The following is a 21,599-nucleotide window of genomic DNA, read 5'->3' as shown; positions in this document are numbered from 1 at the left end:
TTAAGAAATCAAACTGCAACAGCAACGAAAGGTTCCACTAGATAGGTTCCGCGTTCCGCTTGCAACGCTCATGGAGTAGGGCAACGTGGTTCTATAAACATTGCAGTAGGGTGCCTCAATTCACGCACATCTCTGCCGTACGGCAGCGCTGGCATCAAGGCTCCCATATTAGAGCAGTGGAACGTGGTAAATTTAAATTGACTTCAGCAAACCCCTAGCGTGTTATCTTGGGAGGAACGAGACGGGAGAGGAACAGCATGAGAGGTGAGCAGGAAAGAAAAAGGAGGCATTTACTTGGCCCGGGCGCCAGTCGACTATCCTCCTACATCGACATTGGCAACGAAAGGAGCAGATATGCGGCCATTTTTTTTCGTCACCGATCCTTTTAAAGGCTCTTGCTGGTATCTAAATTATGGTAATAATAATAACTCACTTCTGTTCTATACGACACAGGAAAAGGAATGGTGGGAAAACGCTTAGTCTAAGCTGTACTTCAATTGCACAAAAACTAACGAAGACTGGAGGGAGACGACACGAGACAAAGCGCCTCGTGTCGTCTCCCTCCAGTCTTCGTTAGTTTTTGCGCAATTGAAGTACAGCATGGATTACCAACTCGCCCAATCCTACAGCCTACTAAGCTTAGTCTAAATACCATTGTACCAAAACGGGTAATAATTTACTAGACTAATTGCAGCAATGCAAACCAACCAACTTATTCCTAAACTAATCATTTTCAATCTAATTCTAAGATTTTAATCTAAGCAGGACGGAGCAAGAAAAGCAGATTGGAGCAGCGTGGAGCAAATGGAGCAGCACTTCCACCCATGAACTTGTCAAAGCACACAGCACTCGAAATAGGCACTTTTGTGTAGGTGAAGCAACCAGGCCAAACAAGCAAACACGGCAAACGCACCTGATGAAAGGGGTGTGTTCAGGCCGAACGAAGACGAACAGGCAGACGCCCACCAGTTGCGCCGACGTGAGGAGCACGTATTTCTGCTTTTGGCTGATGGTCTTCTGGAGCTCCACCATCCACTCCTTCTGGCTGGAAGAGCTGCAGGGAAGGCCAAAAACCATGAACAAGAGAAAAAGAGAGAAAAAAGGAAATGAAGCTAGATTTCAAAAACACTGTGGACTCACAGTGAGACGAGCTTCACTGTTTAGAGGATCAAACACTTTTGCTTCTTATCAACACCTGCTTCACATATTTGCTCCAGATGGATTTCAGAAAGACCAGCAGATCCTCAGCTTGTTTAATGGGGGACACACACTGGTCTTGAGGACCAAAATTTGCCGAAAAATTCAATTTTCCAAATTAATTTTATTTTCAGTCTACGGGTCCCAAAGAATTTACTTGCAAAATTTTATAGCTGTACCATAAGTATTTACAGAGATTTAACGATTTGAAATCACCTCGTTGACCATTTTTGCCTATAGTTCCGAACTTCGTGCCTTGTTTTCTCAGCAAGGAACAGCATAACATATTGCACAACTCTGATTTTACATCACATAGGTGAAAGCTGACTGCATATTTATGCTCAGAATGTGCTAGAATACACTTCATGTGTAAATCTCAAGTACCCAGGTTGCAAAATAACAAAAATGTCCTCAAGACCAGTGTCCCCCCTTAATGGGTGCAAACTGACAAAGCGGTAACCCATCACATTACAAAACCTTAGCAAAGTAGTAATTAGTTCCAAGCGGTGCATTAGAAACTGATTCTCTTATTGCATTCACCAGGGTTCATAGTATTGGAAAATATAGAGATTACAGTTCTATGGCTAACACTCACTGTTATGTCTATTGTTCCTCAAAAAATGACTGATTATTCCTAATTACCTTGGGAACTAATTGACTGAATCAAAAAATAATGTCACATTTGATGTCAGTGGAGAAAAAAGCAGCAAGACCGACAAGTTTCACAGAGTTTACATAAAATTAAGAGAAATTGTCTTAAGAGCCATGTCCCCGCTTCACGGGTGCACAAAGCTCCACCCATCACACTACAAAAACCTTAGCAAAGTAGTTAAAAGAACACATACAGGTGTTCGTCAACACAGCCCGCCCACATGTAGGCCCCTCACTAACATCCCTCAGTACAAGCTTATATAGTTAACTTCCTGATCTTCACACAAATGAGCCTGCTGATATTCAGTGCTGAAGCCAGGCACAAAGTCTGCACTAAGTTTGGCCTTATGCGCAAAAGCTTGCAAGCAACTACCAAGGTGTTTTAACTTTGCTGCTGGTTAATTTGTCACAGTGACGACTGTCTAAATAAAACGCATTTAGTGAAAACGACAGTTAGGTGGTGTCACAAAGCAAGGTTATTTATACTGCCTATAGTTGAAACCAAACTCCTCGAACAAGAGGAGCCCAGTGCAGCCAAATAAAACTGCGATGATGCAGTCGGATCTTCTCCTCACCTTGCGTTCACAATGTTCTGCGCGTTCAGATCGACAATTTCCTGGAAGCCGATGGCATAGATGTCCGCAGGTGTTGTGTCTACATGGTGGCTTACGTCCACCAGGGCTGGGAAACAGATCAAAAGACGAGATTGGTCAAAGTAAAAGATACCATTACAGGGTTCATAGCGACCATGAAGAAAAAAATTCAAGGGTTTTTAAGGACTTTCAAGGCCCCAACTACGGATTTTCAAGGACTTAAGATAACATTTTTTTGAGAACGTAGAAAAACACAACACCATCTTTCACAGCATGGAAGCACATATTTTACTGCAAGGTAGAAAATGCAAGCACATTTTTCATTTAATGCTGGTTTCATTGCACTGTTTTCGGCTGATTTCAACATCCCTTTTGCTGATTCACCTCGCAATCTAGACGTATTGCACACACACACACGCACAAAAGGGGTCTATTTTCAAACAGTGGACTCAAGATTTTAAGTTCCTGAAGCTTCCCTTGAGGCTTTAAGTTCCAGAAGCTTCCCCTTCAGGCTCTCATCCATCTCTCATCATCATCCATCTCAAGAGGCATCCGCTAAAAACTGGCTGAACAGAAGCCAATTGACGAAATTCAAGGAAATTTAAGGACCTAAAAAAATTCAAGGGTTTTCAAGGCCTTGAAAATGCTATTTTCAAATTCCAGGGTTTTCAAGGGTTTCAAGGACCGCTACGAACCCTGCATTATCAATGGCATTGACAGAAGAATGTGACGATTCAATCCGAAGATAGAAAAGGATTCCCTACCGGAAAGGCTTATGCGATACATAATGCCATAAATTATTACACCGCTGTGAAAGCTTGTGGGATAGCCTTAGCCTGCCTATATGCATTCACTGTGACGACTAAATGGTGGCACATACTTATGTGTGTGTCCTCTCAGCGCCTGCATTTTTTGCTGTTGCTTTTATTCCTTCGTATAGCAAGTTTTGTGGTATATAAAATGGCAAGGTTCTTATTTAAATTGATACTTACTGGCCAAACAACCCTTGATAACAAACTTGGAGACAGCAAGTAATCAGTTATTGGCCGGGAAAACACTTTTTAGGAAACACCTGTAAAATAATGGCTAATATAATAATATCATATAATGGTGAAATAAAGTTACTTTCACAGACATAAAGCTCAACTGATGCAGGGTTGAGCTTTTATTCACATACCTTAGAAAATACATATTAAAAAATAAACACAAAATGAGAGCGCCTTTATGTTCCTCACAACCAAAGAACAGTTCCCCCCCTTTTGCAGGTTTTCCAAAACTAAATTTGCGAGTTTCAATCAGGGGTAGACGAAAACGTCAATTTGAGCTAGGCATTGGAAAATAGCCGCTAGACATCATATCGCTCCAGCAAGGTAAAAGAAATATGCATTCCTCGGCAATATATACGTCCTTTGAGGACATGAATGCTCACCTAACTTTGGTTTTCAAACACCAAGTTTGATTAAAACTGGCACGTGGAATGAGGTAAGCAGCTGCACTATAAAATGGGTCAAACTCGAGTAAAATAGGCCACTGTTCTCGAGTACCACGCCTTTTCACTTTCTTGGCAAGCAGTCTTACATGATTACTGCTAAAAGGAGAGCAAAGGACAGGGGTAGAGATAGAGAGAGACAAAAAATTAAAGCTGTTCCACTCAATCTGAAAACTGTCGGAAATGCAGAATAGTGATTCACCACACCGGGCTGTTGCGCCATTATCCGCTCACTGCTACCACCCATCATGCTCTTCGCCGCCCTCTCTCACTTCTGTCTTAATGAATAAAATGAAAAATAAATGAAATTCAAATTTCCTGCCTTCGCAGTGCTCACGTGCCCCCTGCCTGAAACTGCGGCACCAAGAGTTCTGTTCTTTTTGTGCTTGCTTTTCCTCCCGCATGTGCCGGCATTGCACTGCCACTTTTTTTCGCTGACTATCGCAAAAACCAACCCAACGGGTGTTCCTGACTGAATGAACGCAGGCGCTGCTGGTTAATTACGTATATTTTGCCTCAAATGTACCTGCAGTTTTCTTTGTGCTAAACAACAGGGCGATGTATGACAAGCGCTGCCGGTTCACGAGTTTCGAACACTTATGACTATATAAACCACTTGGCTTTCGGAGCCTCTCTGGGACGCCGCTACGACGGCACTCCGCTACGACGGTACACCGTGTGGCTCTACTTGGTTCCAGCGAGTGAGCCACAAGGCGAGCCCCTAAAGTGCTCTGCACTTAAAAACAAAAGCGTAGGAGGAGCCCTACCACATCCGCCGCCGACGGCGCTATTGTCGACGAGCCAGTCCGACATGGGGTGGTTCCGGAAAACGACGCTGTTGAAGTGCTTGCCGCCGTTGACGTTCCACGTCGCCACCGTCACGCGGGCCTTGAGGGGAATCGTGTATTCCAGCTGCCGGCTGCACATGGCCCTCAGCACACTGGGGGGAACTGGGGAACACAGGATATGGCGATGGTTGATGGGTGTGTTCGTACACGTTCGACCAGACGAGCTACTATGAGGCTATTGGATGACTGCTAAGAGCTACTTGGCATGTGATCAAACATTTAAAAAAAAAATGAAAGTTGACCTTTCTCTGCACAAGGCATTGAATGCAATGAATCCGAAAACCGTTACGACCCAGCTAAGCAAGCCTGGTGACAAAAGGGGGGCCCAGAGGTGCCCACTCACGGTGCAGCATAGCAGTGGGCAGTAAGGCCCGCGCCCTGTCAGCCAGCTCGCTGCTCATAGCGCTGCCCAGCACCAGCACGTCGATGGCCTCCTGCTTGCCACTGTCCAGCAGGTTGTTCTGGATCGTGCGCACCATCGACCGGGAGCCGTCCTTCAGCTGCAGTGTCCACACACGGGGTGTAAATGAATGCCTGTCGCAATACTTTGAGAATGTAGGAGTAAAATGACTCTGCTTCTTTTGACTCTTTTTTTAAGCCCTGCTGACTCCCTTTCGACTCCTTTCTGTCGAACTTCCGCAAACAATTGCAGAACCTTATAAAACAAGAGCTGCAAAGTATTCTGCGCGTTTCTGAGAGATAAAGGCCTTCTCTTGAAAGGCACCCGGGTGGAAAAAATTAAGCTGTAGAGTTACTAAGAAGGTGGCGTGGTACAAAGCGATGATCTCATAGAACTCCGCAAGTGGCTTCGATTTGTGCAGGACCTCAGTACTATTTATTGGCGTCCCTCAACAGCGACACTTAGCAGTGTACGATAATATAAGCACCAGCGTTCCAAACTCATGCGAGTGCATGATCCCCACACATGATAACGTGCCACTTCATTGTCAGCCCCTCGATCGTCATAAACATGTTGGCGGTAAGTTATGGATCGATAACAAGTTAATTCATTATAAAACAACCAATGCTACCAGTAGCTGGTCAAATCTGGCATTAAGGTAAGGCAACTTTAACTTTTGAAAGGGAAATAAGCCTTCAAATTAAGACCTGCATTGTGTAAATTAATATCAATGCTCCCAACCTGTCAGATCTCCCTCACCTTGGACTTTCCTTCGAGAGCACCAGTGCCAGCGTAGATCTTGCTGACTTGGTCCCCGTTCTGAACCCACATCTGGCGAAAGACCTCCACGAACCTCGACACCACCTGGGCCTTGTCTTGCAGCCCCAGGCAGGCTATCTGAGTTCCCAAAACCTGAGAAAAGAGGGCACGCAGAGAAATGGTAAATGCAATGAACGTGCCACCAAGAATGTGAATGAGAACACATTCTTTTGAGGTGCCGGTATTAGGAGCAGAGGCTGCAGGAATTCTAAATCAGCAACAATGAAGCCCACATGCAACAAATCAAACACAGCCCAGAGTAAGAACAAGACGAAAGGGAAAACAAGGCTTCTTATAAGAAGCACGGCCAGGTAATGTCACAAGTGCTCGTCATATGTTAAGCTAGCGGCATCTGCAACGGGTAAAGACACTGCGTGGCCGCCGCAATCAGCATTTCACTGCGTAGCCCCAGAATAAATTGCGGCCGCTACCATTCCGTTCATCAGATGCCACTACCCTCTCCTTTGCCTTCACAGTGGTGAAGCTTTGCCGTCAACTTTGGTTTTCATTGCGACATTATCTTGTCGCTTGCCTGCGATTGCCACAATGGGCCTTTTCCCCTCTTATACATTGTATTTGCATGATTCTAACATGTTCCTAATTGTAATGCGCAGGAAAGTTAACCTTAAAAATTTTGAAAAAGAAATATTTGTTTTGAGTGGATTGAATCATATTTTTGGAGGCATTTGTGTACATGAAAATGATGCTAGCCGAAACGAACTGTTAAGCGCACACAAATTTGAAGGTCACTTTTCGCAAAAAAAAAAAGGTGCGCGTTAGAATCGCGCAAATATGGAATGTCCTTGCTCTATGACACAAAGACATATGTTGCATTACACTTAAGAATGACTGAGGTGACGAGGAAGATTTCAAGGTGCTATCCACTGAGTGTACGAAGCACGTAAGGACAGCCAAAGCCATGGCCGTAGCCAGAAGGGGCTCCAAAGTTTTTTTCAAGGCAGCGCGTATGCGAAGCTTGTGGCCATATTCTGAGTCGGTCCTCCACTCTGTGTTTCCTCGACTTGGCTTAGCGGAAGATGTCAAAATGCTTTTAGATGCGAAAATCGCTTTCAAGGATCTCCTGAACTGGAGGAGATTCAGGAGAAGAGGGATTCGGAACACAGGAGTCAGTCTTCCTTTCCGCAAAACTCACCTGTTCCAATAACCCATAACCCCCTCTGAAAAAAATTTCTGGCTGCATGCTCGCAATAATTTTAAAAGAAAATGACATGGATTTGTCGGTCTTATCTCTGCCTGTACTGGACGGTGTACCTAAGCAAACCGTTATTAGATTATTCAGCACAAGCAAGCTATATTCAGCATAATTCAGCCCAGGTAAACTTGATTGATGCAAATATTGTCTATTTTCTAAAGCACAGTTTTATTCTTGCAGTATTTCTACTAGAATTGCCAAGGCGGGCATCTCTAAAAGAAGGTTATTGAATGAGCGTCAGCACTCACCTCTAGGCCGATAAATGTCTGTACACAATTTGTTCTATCAAGGCAGTCGAGGCAGTTGGTGCGGAATGTTCCAGTCTGTCGCCTGCAACAAAACAAGGCGCATTACCACAGTGATCGCAATGAGCTGACTGAACTGTGCAAATGCAATCCACAAAAACTGTACCATCATAAAGACTCTGAAATGAAACAGAACATACTGAACTGAAATAAAAGGAAACGACCAAAACAGTTTTTACAGTACCTTGCCCCGCCATTTTTATCATTTCCTTTCATTCTAAAGGGCAGCAACAAATTTAATTTTCTGTGGAAATTGCAAAAAAATTTATGTTGGGCTGAAAGGACAGATTTCCAGTTTGATATAACAATCGTAACTCCTACCTTTCCAACCTAGCCACGTTAAAATTTGGGGGACTGTCACTAGAGAGGGGGTGCGACTTCTTTTTGTGCAGGTTCTAGAAACGCAGTGTTGAGTGGGGGGCCTGTCATACCATTTTGGATTAGCACAAGAAGCATAAAGAAAAGTGGGATCTTGATCCTGCAAATCATTCAAAATGGAGATCCAAATGCAGACAAGCTAGCAACAGAATCTCCGCTGCCAAGTAACCAAGTGACAATTCCAGCCATGAAGCCAAACAGAAATCCAATTCTGGTCGCAACATTACTCAAAATGGCACTAACAAAAAATACAGTAATCCCTAACTCAAACTCAGATATCTCGAAATATTGGTTAAAAGTCAAAACTTTTTTTTGCCAGGCCTCCCATAGGCACCACGCATTTGCCCCCCTTCAACACAAAACTCTGATTATCTTGAAACTGTCAGCGGATTTTAGGACTTTGAGTTAACGAGGGATTACTGCACTCGATGAAGTTAGAAAGACAACAGCACTCAACAACAACTCACGTGACGACGTCTTTGCCATCGAAGTAGAAGCAGCCGAAACTCGTCAGGTGTGGCGAGATCTGGTTCTTGAGGTGGATCAGATTGTCTTGCCGACCCCCACGGCAAAGTGCATGATAGTCGAAGGAGACCATGGACGTTTTGCGGCGAGACGCCTTCATGTGGTGCTGTGGGCACAAAAAGCAAGGAAGACCAAAGAAGCAAGGGTAAGGTACCACGTCACTACAACAAAACACGTGGTTACACCTAATATGGGATATCTTTGCACTAACCTCTCAGTATTCAGCATGACCTCTGTAGTTGTACTAAGTACTGAACACTCATAATGATGTTGACAACAAACAAAAATTTGATTGTGTAATAACTAATTATCTTTACGTCAAGACTGACATTGAAACCAAAAACAGAAGTTAATAAATAAGTTACCACAAATATTGGATGGCGCTGTATACGCAACGTTTCACAAAAAAAAAAAACAAGCGCGTGTTAAAACAACGATCCCGTCCTTACCTGAAACATCTGGGTCAGCATTGTCTCCCCTTCCTTGGAGCCCAGGAGGTTTATGATGACCTGGTCGCCGTAACGCTCCTTGATCATGGACATATGCCTTTGGGGCAGAAGCATTGAGAGCTTTTTTCAATAACAATAATAGTTGCACTACTAAACTTCAAAAAATCCAACAAGAGCTGTCACAAAACTAGCTGTCCGCTCAAGAAAATATATTCATGAACTTTCATTACAACAAAGTTGCAATCACTGACCAAGTCAACTGAAAAAAGTTGACGTTTCGGATCCTATACGGAATTGTTGACCATTGTGATCAAGGATTCTATACGGGATCCGAAACGTCAACTTTTTTCAGCTGACTTCGTCAGTGACCGCAACTTTGTTATGAACTCACCACCTGGCCGGATGGACTTCCGTCGAACCCTGGACCACATTCGTGAACTTTGCAAAGGGCAACAACATCTCAAAGCAGAGCAATTTTTAACTTCTAAAAGCAGCAAAGATTATATTCAGCAAGGCTTCTATCAATGTACATCGAAGTGGGGTTCATACAGGATCTTCAAGACCAGTATGACCTTTCATAATTTTGATTAGTGATGCATAACTGAACTGGGAGACATTGAGAAAGTATCCTCCATGAAAAAGCCCACATGCCTGCATCTGGAAAACCACTTTTGAAATTGCCTATTTAAGCTTTAGCATTTTCCAGCACTTGCAAGTGCTAACGACCTCTCGTCATCTAGCTAGTGGCAATACGACAATACCGTGATCTCGTCACTCCCATTACACAATCCTACGTGTTTTTTCGATTACGCCTGGCTGATGGCCTCACAAACTCAGTGAAATCGAATGTTGCCACTTCCCCATTACAAGATAGAAACAACAACTAAGAACAAAAGAAGAAAACCTTTGTCACCCCATCCACTGATACTCAAGTGGTTAAAACTAGAATTTTCATCATAAGCGACACGGTTCTACAACAATGGCAACACAACTGCAAGCAAGCAAAGTAAAGCACCTCTCAAATGCTGGCGATGATGCTTCGCTGCCTCTTGACATCTTGACCCTATGAGACCCAACCTGCAAACAGGCAAAAATTCGGTGACCTTTTCACTTACATGTTTTTTGTCCCCCCCATTAAATGAACAGCATGAGTTAAGAATGGTGAACTTGAAAGCCCACCCTAATTCTTTATACACTGCTAAGTAGAGAACTCACTTGAACTCCAGGCTGTTCCCAAAAGAGTGGTACAGAACCCCTTGTTTGGACATAGGACGTTATCTGGTCTTCTAAGTAGATCACCTGAAAGAGCATATCACTTAAAGTTTGCGCCTGCAATGACATCATGTTTTGGCATGACATCAAGTTTCAAGACGATGCACAAAACAAAGAAGAAAGAAAAGCTAAATGCAGGATAGGCACTAGACTTCAACAGACCCTTACTTCATCACCCAAGTCTAAGTCCAGCACTTGCCGGTTGAGTTTCCTGTTCTTAATCCTTGCTTTCTTTTGTGCAATAAATATGTCTCACAGTACTAGCAAGCCCAGCTTTTCACCATGAAATTCCAAACGCAACACCGAATTCCTTGACCTATGTATTTATTTTTCAGGGGCGAAGCCCCTTAGGAGTTTGGGCTGTTGGCGTCTCATGTTGTTGTCGTCTCATGTCATCGCTGCATCATGTAGTCCCGGTACTAAAACACTGAGACACTCGATTTCCAGCACCTCGCGCTAGAACGTTTCATCTGAGTGAGCAAAAACGCATACTATAAGAACACACCGGGACGCTGCTTTTCCAGCGCCTCGTGCTAGAACGCTTCGTGCTTCAGAGACACGAGACTTTTACAGCGAAGCTGTATACCTCTACCCCCGACGGTTTCATCTCCGTTGGCAAAAACGCCAAGGTGCCAAGAATACACTTATACACTGCATGCTTCGCCCCTCTCCAGGTTTTATGTTAGTGGAGATGGCCCGGGCTTTCTTTTACAGCAACAACCTCATTAAAGAGAGGGGGTTAGAACTCTTTGCACTAAAGCGAACAGGCCACTAAGGCCGACGTCATGACGGCATCCAACTAGCAGATTATGTAAGTTCAGTGTCACCACAGGCTTTGCAGTTGTGCTTCTTTTAAAGCCAGCATTGCATCTTAGCCCCAAACCAACTCTTTCATTAGACGTGGTGTACCCAACGTGCTTTTGTAACTGGTTCAGCACAAACTTCTGCCTGGAAATTTAACACTTCTGCATAAAAATTTGGCTCAGCCAGGCAGTCTACCTGTATGGTAGTACAGATTTCAGTGAAATATCATCCCCCCCAAGGAAGAAATGTTGAAGCACTGCTTCCCTGACAGTGAAGGAGAGAACACGTAAGCGAATGTGAAAGAAAATGTCTTCAAAGGTGCTCATGCAATTTGGGACCATATCAAGTACGTTATTATACAGAAACATCGATAGTCTACAGAAGTATGCCATATGTAAGAGCCAACACTCATTAAGTTCACAGCCCTCTTCTAATAACGTCTGCGAAGTTACAGCTACCCCATCTTGCATGGTTACCATTACATTGTGTACAGCTGAACAAAAAGACTGTGTTGGGTGAGTTTTCATCATTTTTTGCACACATTGAGCCAAATAGTCACTTACAGCCTGCTCTGGCTGTGAATAGAGTAGACAATGCCAGAACTTCAAAAAAACTCCGGAAGACATCAATGTGAAGAACTGTCTCTTGTTTTTTACACTGAAGTGATACACAGTCACACCCACTAATAGCAATATTCAAATGCCACTGAAAAGTCGGTACGACAAATAATTGCGCTAACCGTAAGGTTAGACAAGAAAATGTAACTTTCAAGCATTTAGAGGTTTCACCCAGAATTTAACCAACACAACTGCACCACAGCACAGACAAAGCAGTGCGCACACCAACCGTCCCAACAAAACATGAAGGAAAGACTAACACCCTAGGAATAAGAAGAAAGCCACTGCATCGTTTTTTTTCCTGCTAATATGATTAGCAGTTTTCAAATTACAGTGCTGCGTTTTTTAATCTGCTGACTATAATGATGCATTGGTAGGTTTTTTTGTTTTGTTTTGTTTTCCAACCTAGGAGGTGTTTTATTCCGGAAAAGGCACTCCTTGCCTCTCTTATCTCCTGGGCCAGCCGGCAGCACGAGATAAAGGCGGCAGTTGCAAGCTCAGCATAGCCATGCAGAAAACACTTTCTCTGAAAGCTGGAATATCCGGCGCATGCAACTTCTTTTATGATGACACCATGGCTCTCGCATATGCCTCCAAATACCCGAGTTCAAGTTGGCTGAAGGTGTCACGTTTGTTATGACCAATAATAGGGAAAATTAACCTTGTGAAATGCGGCCTGTTTTACCACATAATACGACGGAAAGTTAGTGGTGTTGCAACTGTTCATTGTTAGATCCAATATGTTGCTGTAACTGGTATTGTTATAAATGGTTTCAACTGTATTGCCAAACTCTACTTTTGGCTAAATTTGCTAAATTTTTAGCTTCATGAACAAAGAGTTACTTGCAGCATTCATGCACACATATTTTGAACCAAAAGAGATCCACCCCTGGGATGCCTTCTGACCTGCTCAGTCTCAACGAAGTTTGCGACGTGGCCGTCGTCGTTGGTGCCGCGCACATTGAAGCGGGTGCCGGCGCGCTCGCAGCTGAGACGCGAAATGAGGCACGCCTTGGCCTGCTGGTGGCCCAGGTAGATGGTGCGCATCTCCACCCCACCACAGGTGGCCTTGAGCAGCCACCGGCTGCAGTCCACCCCGTAGCGCAGCAGTGGAATGTGCAGCGTCCGGTTCCTGGCCAAAGAAGGTAGGAAAACGCCCTCACGTCGTCAGTTGTCACCCCACGTGCCACATCCAAGCGTTATCCTACATGTGCTCAGTCATCACCGTGCATGCCACCCCAAAGAATTACCCTACATGTTACAAGTTGTCACCCCACGCTCCACCCCAAAATGTCACCCCACATGCCACCCAAAAGTGTTAGCCTGCATGTCGTATGTTATCACCCCCATGCCACCCCAAAGTGTTACCCCACATGTCGTAAGTTGTCACCCCATGCACCACGAAAGTGTTAACCCACATGCCGTAAATTGTCACCCCACGTGCCACCCTAAAGTATTACCCCACTTGCCGTAAATTGTCACCCCATATGCCACCCCAAAGTGTTACCCTGCATGCCATAAGTTGATTGATTGTAGGGTTTAACGCGCCGACGCAACGCAGGCGATGAGGCGCGCCGTAGTGGAGGGCTCCGGATTAATTTTGACCACCTGGGGATCTTTAACGTGCGCAGAAATCTCGTACACACGGGCGTTTTTGCTTTTCGCCTCCATCAGAAAAGCGGCCGCCGCGGCCGGGAATCGAACCCGCGACCTCGTGCTCAGCAGCGCAACGCCTTAGCCACTGAGCCACCGCGGCGGGTATGCCGTAAGTTGTCATCCCACAAGTCATCCCAAAGTGTTACCCCACATGACGTAAGTTGTCACCCCACGTGCCACCCTAAAGTGTTACCCCACATGTCGTAAGCCGTCACCCCATATGCCAGCCCAAAGTGTTACCCTGAATGTCATAAGTCATCTCATGCCACACCCAAGTGTCACCCCACATGTGATCAGTTGTCGCACCAGGTGCTACATCCAGGTGTCACCCTACACGCCAACACCCGAAGTACCACCACTCCTGCTAAGGTCTGGACAAAATTAGTAGTGCTGCAGGATGACATACTATAAAAATGTGAAGTGCAGACCACACAGTGATGCTAATCTTGGCTGTACCTTTAAAAATAAAATGACACCGCTCATGTTGAGTGCATTGTTGTGTTCAACAAAACCCACACACTAAAATGTTAAATATGGAACAAAACATTGCTTTATTTGCCCGTTTGTACCGAGACAATCAAGCATACGCAAATGTACAATAATGTACACAATCCAACAAACTTTTCTGCTTAAGGCAGGTTTCATACGTTGCAATGAACGATTACAAATTTCTGAAAATTGCCAGTGCATCTGCTGTCACCAACCAAACAGTGATCAATAGCGATCATGGGGGGCGTAAGGCTGTATTCTAAATTATCTACCCTGATATACACTTGACCTATTTTCAGGCTTTCTGTGTGTTGCGTGATGCCAATGGCAACAAGCTCCCTCCCAACTGCAACTTACTGTGATCTGACAACACAAATTGGCACTACGAAATGCAGGGTGCAACGGTCGACCTAAAACGAAAGAAGCAACAACACTCTGAAGAAGTCCCTGAGAAGGTTGTACATAGTAGAGGTTTTGATGATCCACAGCTCAGTGCAAAAGCTCAATGAAAGGGACGTGGTTTACTTATAACACGGTAACGCTGCTTTGCCTGAAACATTGCAAGTTTGTGGCATGGTTTACACATGCAATTGATGACTGAACCTAGCGTCTTGTCCCAACTTGTGTGTACAGTAGCCCTAATTTCCGCTGCCAACGTGTTGCTGCAGAATCACAGCCCAAGCTTGAAAATGCTGGAACATGACCTACGAGTTCTGCCTGCACAAAACTGCACAAACTGGCTGGCCGTCACTCACCAAAAGAAGCGGTTGTCCGTATCGCTGGTCATGACGGCGCGCTGTGCACACAGGGTGAGGTCGAGGGCCGCCTCGGCCGCTGCGGACGGGGGCGTCCAGGCGAAGAAGAAGGTGCCCGCGTTGAGGACCTTGCGCACGTCCTGCACCTTCTCCAGGTCCTGGGCATTGTTGCGCAGGGACACGAAGAGGGTGTCCGTGATGCGGAACACCTCCGAGGCACCCAGCTTGCCCACCGACTGGCAGCCCGTCACCAGCACCAGGAACTGCACCACCGTGTCCCCTGGAAGAAGAGGAGCGGGGAAAGGTCGCACGCCTCAGGGATGCCAGTCCACGAACACACAGAAAGGAAAATCACGAATTAAAGGGGCAGAAAACCAACTTTTGTGATGTTTGTGTCATCTTACTCATGTGAAAGCCAGCGTTTTATATACTCGGTGAACCACAGAGAATTTTAAATAAAATTTGTGGTCTTGTGCTATGGAACCCTCCCCAACAATCCATTTTGCCCTCACAGACACCAAAGACAACCCTGGCTTTCTCCCTTAATGAATCATTTAGTGATTGCACATAGAAAAACCCTGTTTTCACCGCCCAAGGATACCATCCATCAGCTGGCCGGCAAAGTAAGTGGTCAAAAAGTTCCGACTTCCGGGCAGGGTGAAGCAGATGCGATGTCTTTGAAGTGTGGTAGCACCTACAGGACCAACTTCCCCGCTTTTTATTATGTTCACAAGGTGCGATACCTTTACAAGAGTAGCACTCAAAAAGGAGAGACGGAAAAATTAGAAGTGACCCCCTTCCCCACCTTGTAGTAACCGCATCTCGTTAAACGATAAATGAACTCCCCCACCAGAACAATTTTAGCCCAGAAATGCAGCACCACAGAACAAAATCCTTCCTACGACGCTCTTTACCACAAAGCATGACGTACACCTTACCCCAAGTAAAAAATTGTGTATGTGCACTCATCGCATGTAAGCAGGGCGTCGGAACGAAATGTTTTTCGTTCTGGTTTCTGTTTTGTTCCATAAATAAAAGTTCCGTTTTATTTCAGCTCTGGAACGAAAAAAAAAATGGTTCGTAACGGTTCATAACGGTTCGTGTTTGCGCGAGAAAAATTGATATTTATGAAATTGTTAAAAAGGATTCAGAATTGTTTAATTACGTTAAAGAAGATGAAGTGATGCTTAATAATTTTTTTGAAAAATATAATTTTTTAAAAACTCGTTTAAATGTGATGTTACTGTTGAAAGTTTAAAACGGTCTGTCTCACGGAACATTGAAAAACTCCTGTTTTTAATCTTAAAAGAGATTGTGTGCGAGTATGTAGCAATGGATAACATCAGTACCTTCAGCAAACCCCCACCCCCCACTCCCACTGTGTTTTAGAATATTCGTTTCTTTATGTTAACACACCCCCTAAATAATGCCGTAGGGTTAATGTGGGTATTTTATTAAACTAAATAAATAAACAAATAAGGACACGACGTTTGCATCGGAACCACATGCCCGTGGCAATCACGCGTGGACCTCAGCAGCGCGCCTATCGGCACCAACAGAGAAAGTATGGAAGCAGGCAGCAAGCCTTCTGAAGGAGAGTGGGTGCCATAGAGACGAAAGACGATTTCATGCCAGCAAATCGACGGCAATTGCCCATTTCGCTGAATGGAAATTGAATGAATCCTGAAACACATGAAATTGCCACTCAAACTGAAACGAAATTTTTTCGGTTTCGCTCTTGAAAGAAGTAATAAATATCGTTAAGTTTTCGTTCCGGCCAAAAATTTCATTTTTTTTTTCGTTTTTCCTTCCTGGTTTTCGTTTCGTTCCGACACCCTGCATGTAAGACATGTGTCGTCGCACTTTCGTCATCTTCCTGGTAAAAAGCCCTCCAAAGGAATTTTTTTCCTGAGCAGTTATCTTTTGAGAAGGAGGAGTAAATTGAACTGCTGAATGAAGGTAGTTGCTCAGATGCAACTTTAAATAAGGTATCTCACCACTAATGTTCCTCGAAATAGCCAACTTTTTTTCCCCTGGAAGAAAACTAACAAAAAACTCATTATAGGTGGGTTCGACTATATCAAACTATTGAATATATCAGACTAATAATCACCGTGCATATTAATGATAACCGGGTTTAACTGTACGTGCATGAGCTGTGGGCGCAGAATCGCCGCTAGAAACAAATCTGCTTAGTAGTGCATTAGGCAGCTACAGGGATTAACAATCATAGCCCATTGCATGGTTCAAATTTAGCCTAATACTGTTAATCATGCACGAAAGCCAATGCAGGACCCTAACTAGACACTAAAAATATAAACTATACTAGTGACCAAACAGTCACCAGTTACTGATGCGTCAAAATTGAACATCGTGAGCTATGAATGAGAAGAAACGATTTTTTGTTTGTTTTTTGCAATTAAAAGTTGATGTTCATTTGTCAAAAAAAGAAAAAAGCAGAAATGTTAAGAAAATGTCATGTGCGCTGAAATCGAGATATAGGTTGACCAAAAGATGATGCATGCTTTCGATATAGTAAGAATGTCAACAAAGTTGCAGCTCTCTGACTAACACACGAGCCTGCAATAAGACAAAGTGGAGTAAATTTGAAGTTTAAGAGGAGGTTACGAGGTACACTATCAAAGGGGGCGGGGGCAATGACAGGTAATTTCTATCAACTTATTTCTAACAGCACCCACAAAGGCAGTGACCCAGAAAAGCAACCTGAACCTACAGAAAGACAGGGATTTGGCAATAAACCGAATTAGACATTGGTTGAAATCAGCCACAGCAGTTACAAATCAAAAGTGAGCCAACTCTGGACTCTCTTTCTATCAGGTCCCCTCAATGATTCCTCGTATCGTACATCTATTAGGCTTCAATAATAGCCTGGAAAGAGGGAGGGCTTTTATACCCCCAACAACCCGGTTGCCCCCATATGCAACGCTTTTTACACGTAGTCTTTAGTCTATGCCACAAACGAACACACACATGCAAGAAAAACAATGCAAGCCCACACCGCCTTCCCATCATGACAGTGTCTGAGTGGATGACAACAAGCCGAGCAAACTGTCATTCTTCTCACGCCTGTACAACGGCACCTGTCAAGTTTCAGGGGAGGACAAAATGCTTCAAAACCAATTTTCCAGCAAAAGCCGCTTAGAGTTAGCTGCAACTTGCTCTGAAAACAGTCATTTGAGGTTGTTGGTGTAGCTTAAAAACGAAGGTGGTGGTCCGCTTAAAGACGCTAGGTTTTTTTATTACCATTATTCTTTTTTCAATAGGTACAAAAATCTAAGTGCGAAATTAATTAATAGGTAAAAAAATAGATAGGGACAAATAGGTGCACCCTTTGTCAAAATTTTCTAGGCCAGTCCTAAGCCTTCTCGACCACAAAGAATTCAAAGAATAAGCTTTACCTTTGTGTCAAAAATATTTCATTACGGTAAGAAAGGAAGGTGCTTCCTCTAGCTTTCCAGCATAAAACGATACAGCCTCGCTCAGGATGTAAGCTTGTACATTGAATTTCTTGTGGCCTGCGCATTTCTGGCTTGACCTAAAATTTTTAACAAAACTGTACCTATTAAAATATATAAAAAAATTCTCAAAAGGTAAAAAGAAACAAACATTTTTCGATTTATTTTTCCACGGATTTTAATAACATGAAATACAAAACCTAACTTTCCTCTATCCGTGCACAACAAACGCAAGAGAAGCATCAAATCACCGAATACATACAGCAAACTGCCGTTATAACAAAATCACTTTATTTAAAGTGTTCCGTGATAACCACCGCAGCGATCTGAGAGCAAATAATTCCGTGATAACCACCACAGCGATCTGAGAGCAAATAATCTATCCACTTTTAACGACCTATCACTTATAATGTAGCCAGTTCCCAGCCCAGCGGACTTCGGTATAACGAGGATTTACTGCAGTTTAGGAAAGTAGCTCCTGGATGTTACGTTAAATGAACGATTGAATAGCCAAAAGTGAAAAACGTTTTTATTGCAACGTCCTGGCCGGAGACCGACCTTACTTACAGAGTGGGGCTAGCTTCTGAGAAGGGCTGGTCTTCAGCCGAAATATTTCAGTAAATGTTTTTCACTGTGACTTAGAAATCTAATGTACATACATACGTTTGTATGCATGCACTTACAACACACACACACACCAGCACGTTTAGATAGTCAATACTAATTCCCCCTTGGATTCCGTTGTACCGCAAGGCTCCATCTTAGGGCCACTTTTATTTCTGTCTAAATGACAAGCCTTCTGAATTTACTGTGCGTTGTCGGTTTTTTTTTTTTTTTTTTGCCGATGACTGCATAGGTGCCTTTCTTAGTGTGACTTAAAAATCGTATGTAGGTACGTATGTATGCCCACATGCACATACAAACACAGGCAAGTTCAAATAGCCAATACTATTTCCACCTTGGATCCCATGTATTCCGGTGTTCCGCAAGGCTCCATCTTAGGGCCACCTTTATTTCTGTCTAAATGACAAGCCCCCTGAATTTACTGTGCGTGTCGTTTTTTGCCGATGACTGCATGGCTACCCATCTATTCAATCGAGAGAGAGGATCAGATTACCCGTGTTCTTGTTAAAGACTACAGCCCGAAAATGAGCCTCAACGTAGCAAAATGTGCCAAAATGACCACAACATGTAAAAGAAGAGCTGGAATTATATCAAAAATTAAACAACACTGCAATAACAGCTGTTTATCCATTAAAATACTTTGGAGTGATGATCACTTCTAACTGGAGTTGGGAATTGCACATTGGAAGTAAATCCTCAATGGCCCAATGACAATTGCGGTTCTTAAAACACCAAATGAGTCATTGTAGTAGCAAAACAAAGCTAGTAGCTTATAGTCCATCCAGGCGCCCATTGTTGGAATGTGCTGCCATTGTCTGCGATCTTCACATCGAAACGGACACAAATTGCCTTGAGCACTTCTCTTTGGTTCATCTACCACACATACGATAGACACATTTGATCAACTGAACTCCGCAATAGCTCCGGCGTTCCCCCATTAACAGTCTTGTAGAAGGTTACTCCGCTTAAAATTCCTGTTTTATAGTAATAAGCATAATAAAACTATTGTAATGCCTCTTCTCAAAACAAATTCTCTGCAATATTCTTTTTTTCCGCAGATGATTTCCTACTGGGAATGCCCGCCTACACGATGTAACCAGCATTGTATTGCCAGAGTCATTATTTTTAGCCATCACTGCCTGTCTGTACTAATTACTGCTTTGTTGTGCATACAGGACCGCAGCTGATAATCTCATTCTTATTGTGCAGCAGCAGTTTACATTGTGTCTAGGCACTGAATTGTATCGTTGGGCCACATTTGAGTACCCACAATTATGAAGCTCTGCACAAACAAGCACGGAAACAGCAGTCACTGCACATAATTAAACGTCGCCCTATCTACAATGAAGTGGAAGTCAACTGATAAGTACAAGCCAAGGCTTGTCGGTGTCACCCTTCGTCGTCCGTCATTCTTTTTACCGCATTGTAAACATCTCGTTTAACGGAGTACCAACTAGCCCAAACTTCCATGTTAATCAGTTCATTCCATGAATTGCTCTTAGTTTTTTTCCTGAGGCGTCCAACAGTACGTATTATGAGCAAACTAAAAAAAAAATATAAAGTAAAATCACACAGTCCAAAGGGTTCAACGAGTTTCGCATGCGTTAAGCGATAAGATGTTTGCACGATATCTACATCCTTAACCTGCACATGACAGCATCCTAACACAGATAGGATTATTGGAGGAATGCATTTCACTGACCTGCTGTAAGTTGCAGGACTCCCAGGCAGCCGTGCGCATCTAGCAGCATTGTGTATTCTTTCTTCACAGTATCGGTCTCTTGTTGGGCTGTGTGGAACAATGGTGGTAAGAGAGATTATCGCGTTGACACTTCGATGCAAAAAAAGAATTGTACCGCACATACATCAAGTCTTTATGGATGACCACATAGTTAAGGCTGGCGAAAACGTTGAACACGAGCTAGAACGGCTCGTCTGCAGTAACGCAGAGGTAGTTTGTGAGAATCTGAATTCCATTTGTTTCTTTTTTACAGCACTGACAATGCGGGAACAAAGTTCGACCGCGTTCGCATAGACCGCTCGACCTGGGGTCCAAAAATGCTTCAACGCGCTCCGGCGTACGGCCGCACTCATGTTAAACACCCATCACTTCTTTCATGTGAGCTTGTCAAACCAACAGCATCGCTGCACGACTCAAATGCGCAACTACGTTGCACTAGACAGTTGCAGTGAGGCTACCGATGCATATAGCTGAAGGGGGGGGAGGCAAATCAAAGGGATCTCACCGCACGAGTGACCCTTTAGATGCGGAAGCATCAACAAGCAGACCTCTCTTAAACTCACTTCACAATGAAAGCCTGCGAGAAAGCAGACTGAACAAGGTGTTAATAAAGTTCGAACGAAAGTTGAGCGCGTCCAACAGTCCCACGAGAAACTTCGCCGTTCCCGGCCAAGATCCCCGGCGATGCCAGCTAAAGGAGCATGACAGATGGCACGCAAGCGTGACAAACACAACCCCTCTACGCGTAGACGACACAGTTGAGCGCCGAGGCAATTAAGTCTCGGCGACCGGGGAAGAAAATAGCGTAGCGGCTGCCAGAAATCGACCGTCAAAGCGAGGCAACACAGTCCAAAACCCAGTTGAAGTTGTTGAATAGCGACTGTCAGTTGAAAAACGCAGCCGATTATCGAGTGTGTTATGCGGAGTGCGGAGCGGATGCCGCAGCGATCAAAGCTACTCGAAGAGAGAGGTGGACTCACACAACACTGCGATGGCCCTCGACTCGAACAGGAGGGTCTCGTTCTTGGAGCGCTGCTCGAGCAAAACGCTGTAGGCGTTGGGTGGCCGGACCTTGTGGTAGATGCGGAAGCTTTTGCCGAGCGGCATCGCGAAGAAGGAAGCCCGGCTGTCACCGAGCGCGGGCCCACGACGTCTACCACCCCTGAGAAATCAGCAGCCGAGCAACTTTCGCTCGGCTTTGCCGCACGACGCGGAGCGCCTGTTCTCGCGAAAGCCTGAAGCCCAACGTGAATCGGCGAGAGTACGGTGCATACGACTTCGTGGATAGAGCGACTAAT

At 44.3% G+C, this 21,599-nt stretch overlaps 1 protein-coding gene across 1 annotated transcript in view; it reads right to left on the bottom strand.

Moving 5' to 3' along the window:
• Synj (synaptojanin) overlaps positions 1–21,593 on the bottom strand; it is a 36,261-nt gene extending 14,668 nt beyond the window's left edge. Inside the window, exons 1-14 of the mRNA XM_077693391.1 lie at positions 21,282–21,593; positions 20,263–20,349; positions 14,461–14,740; positions 12,467–12,692; positions 10,083–10,166; positions 9,883–9,944; positions 8,868–8,964; positions 8,361–8,524; positions 7,459–7,540; positions 5,938–6,090; positions 5,122–5,278; positions 4,698–4,880; positions 2,424–2,529; positions 914–1,054 (exon numbers count right to left, since the gene is read on the bottom strand). Of these exons, the coding sequence (XP_077549517.1) occupies positions 914–1,054; positions 2,424–2,529; positions 4,698–4,880; positions 5,122–5,278; positions 5,938–6,090; positions 7,459–7,540; positions 8,361–8,524; positions 8,868–8,964; positions 9,883–9,944; positions 10,083–10,166; positions 12,467–12,692; positions 14,461–14,740; positions 20,263–20,349; positions 21,282–21,408 (1,949 nt within the window). The 5' untranslated portion in view covers positions 21,409–21,593. The remainder of the gene's footprint in view (positions 1–913; positions 1,055–2,423; positions 2,530–4,697; positions 4,881–5,121; positions 5,279–5,937; positions 6,091–7,458; positions 7,541–8,360; positions 8,525–8,867; positions 8,965–9,882; positions 9,945–10,082; positions 10,167–12,466; positions 12,693–14,460; positions 14,741–20,262; positions 20,350–21,281) is intronic.
• Positions 21,594–21,599: the final 6 nt, after the last annotated feature.

The sequence above is a fragment of the Haemaphysalis longicornis genome, unplaced genomic scaffold, assembly GCF_048455015.1.
Source record: "Haemaphysalis longicornis isolate Haplotype H1 unplaced genomic scaffold, Haemaphysalis longicornis Haplotype H1 scaffold_12, whole genome shotgun sequence".
In the NCBI taxonomy this organism is placed as follows: Eukaryota; Metazoa; Arthropoda; class Arachnida; order Ixodida; family Ixodidae; genus Haemaphysalis; species Haemaphysalis longicornis.
The sequence above is the reverse complement of the archived record's forward strand: the minus strand, read 5'-3'. Positions and strand labels throughout refer to the sequence as shown.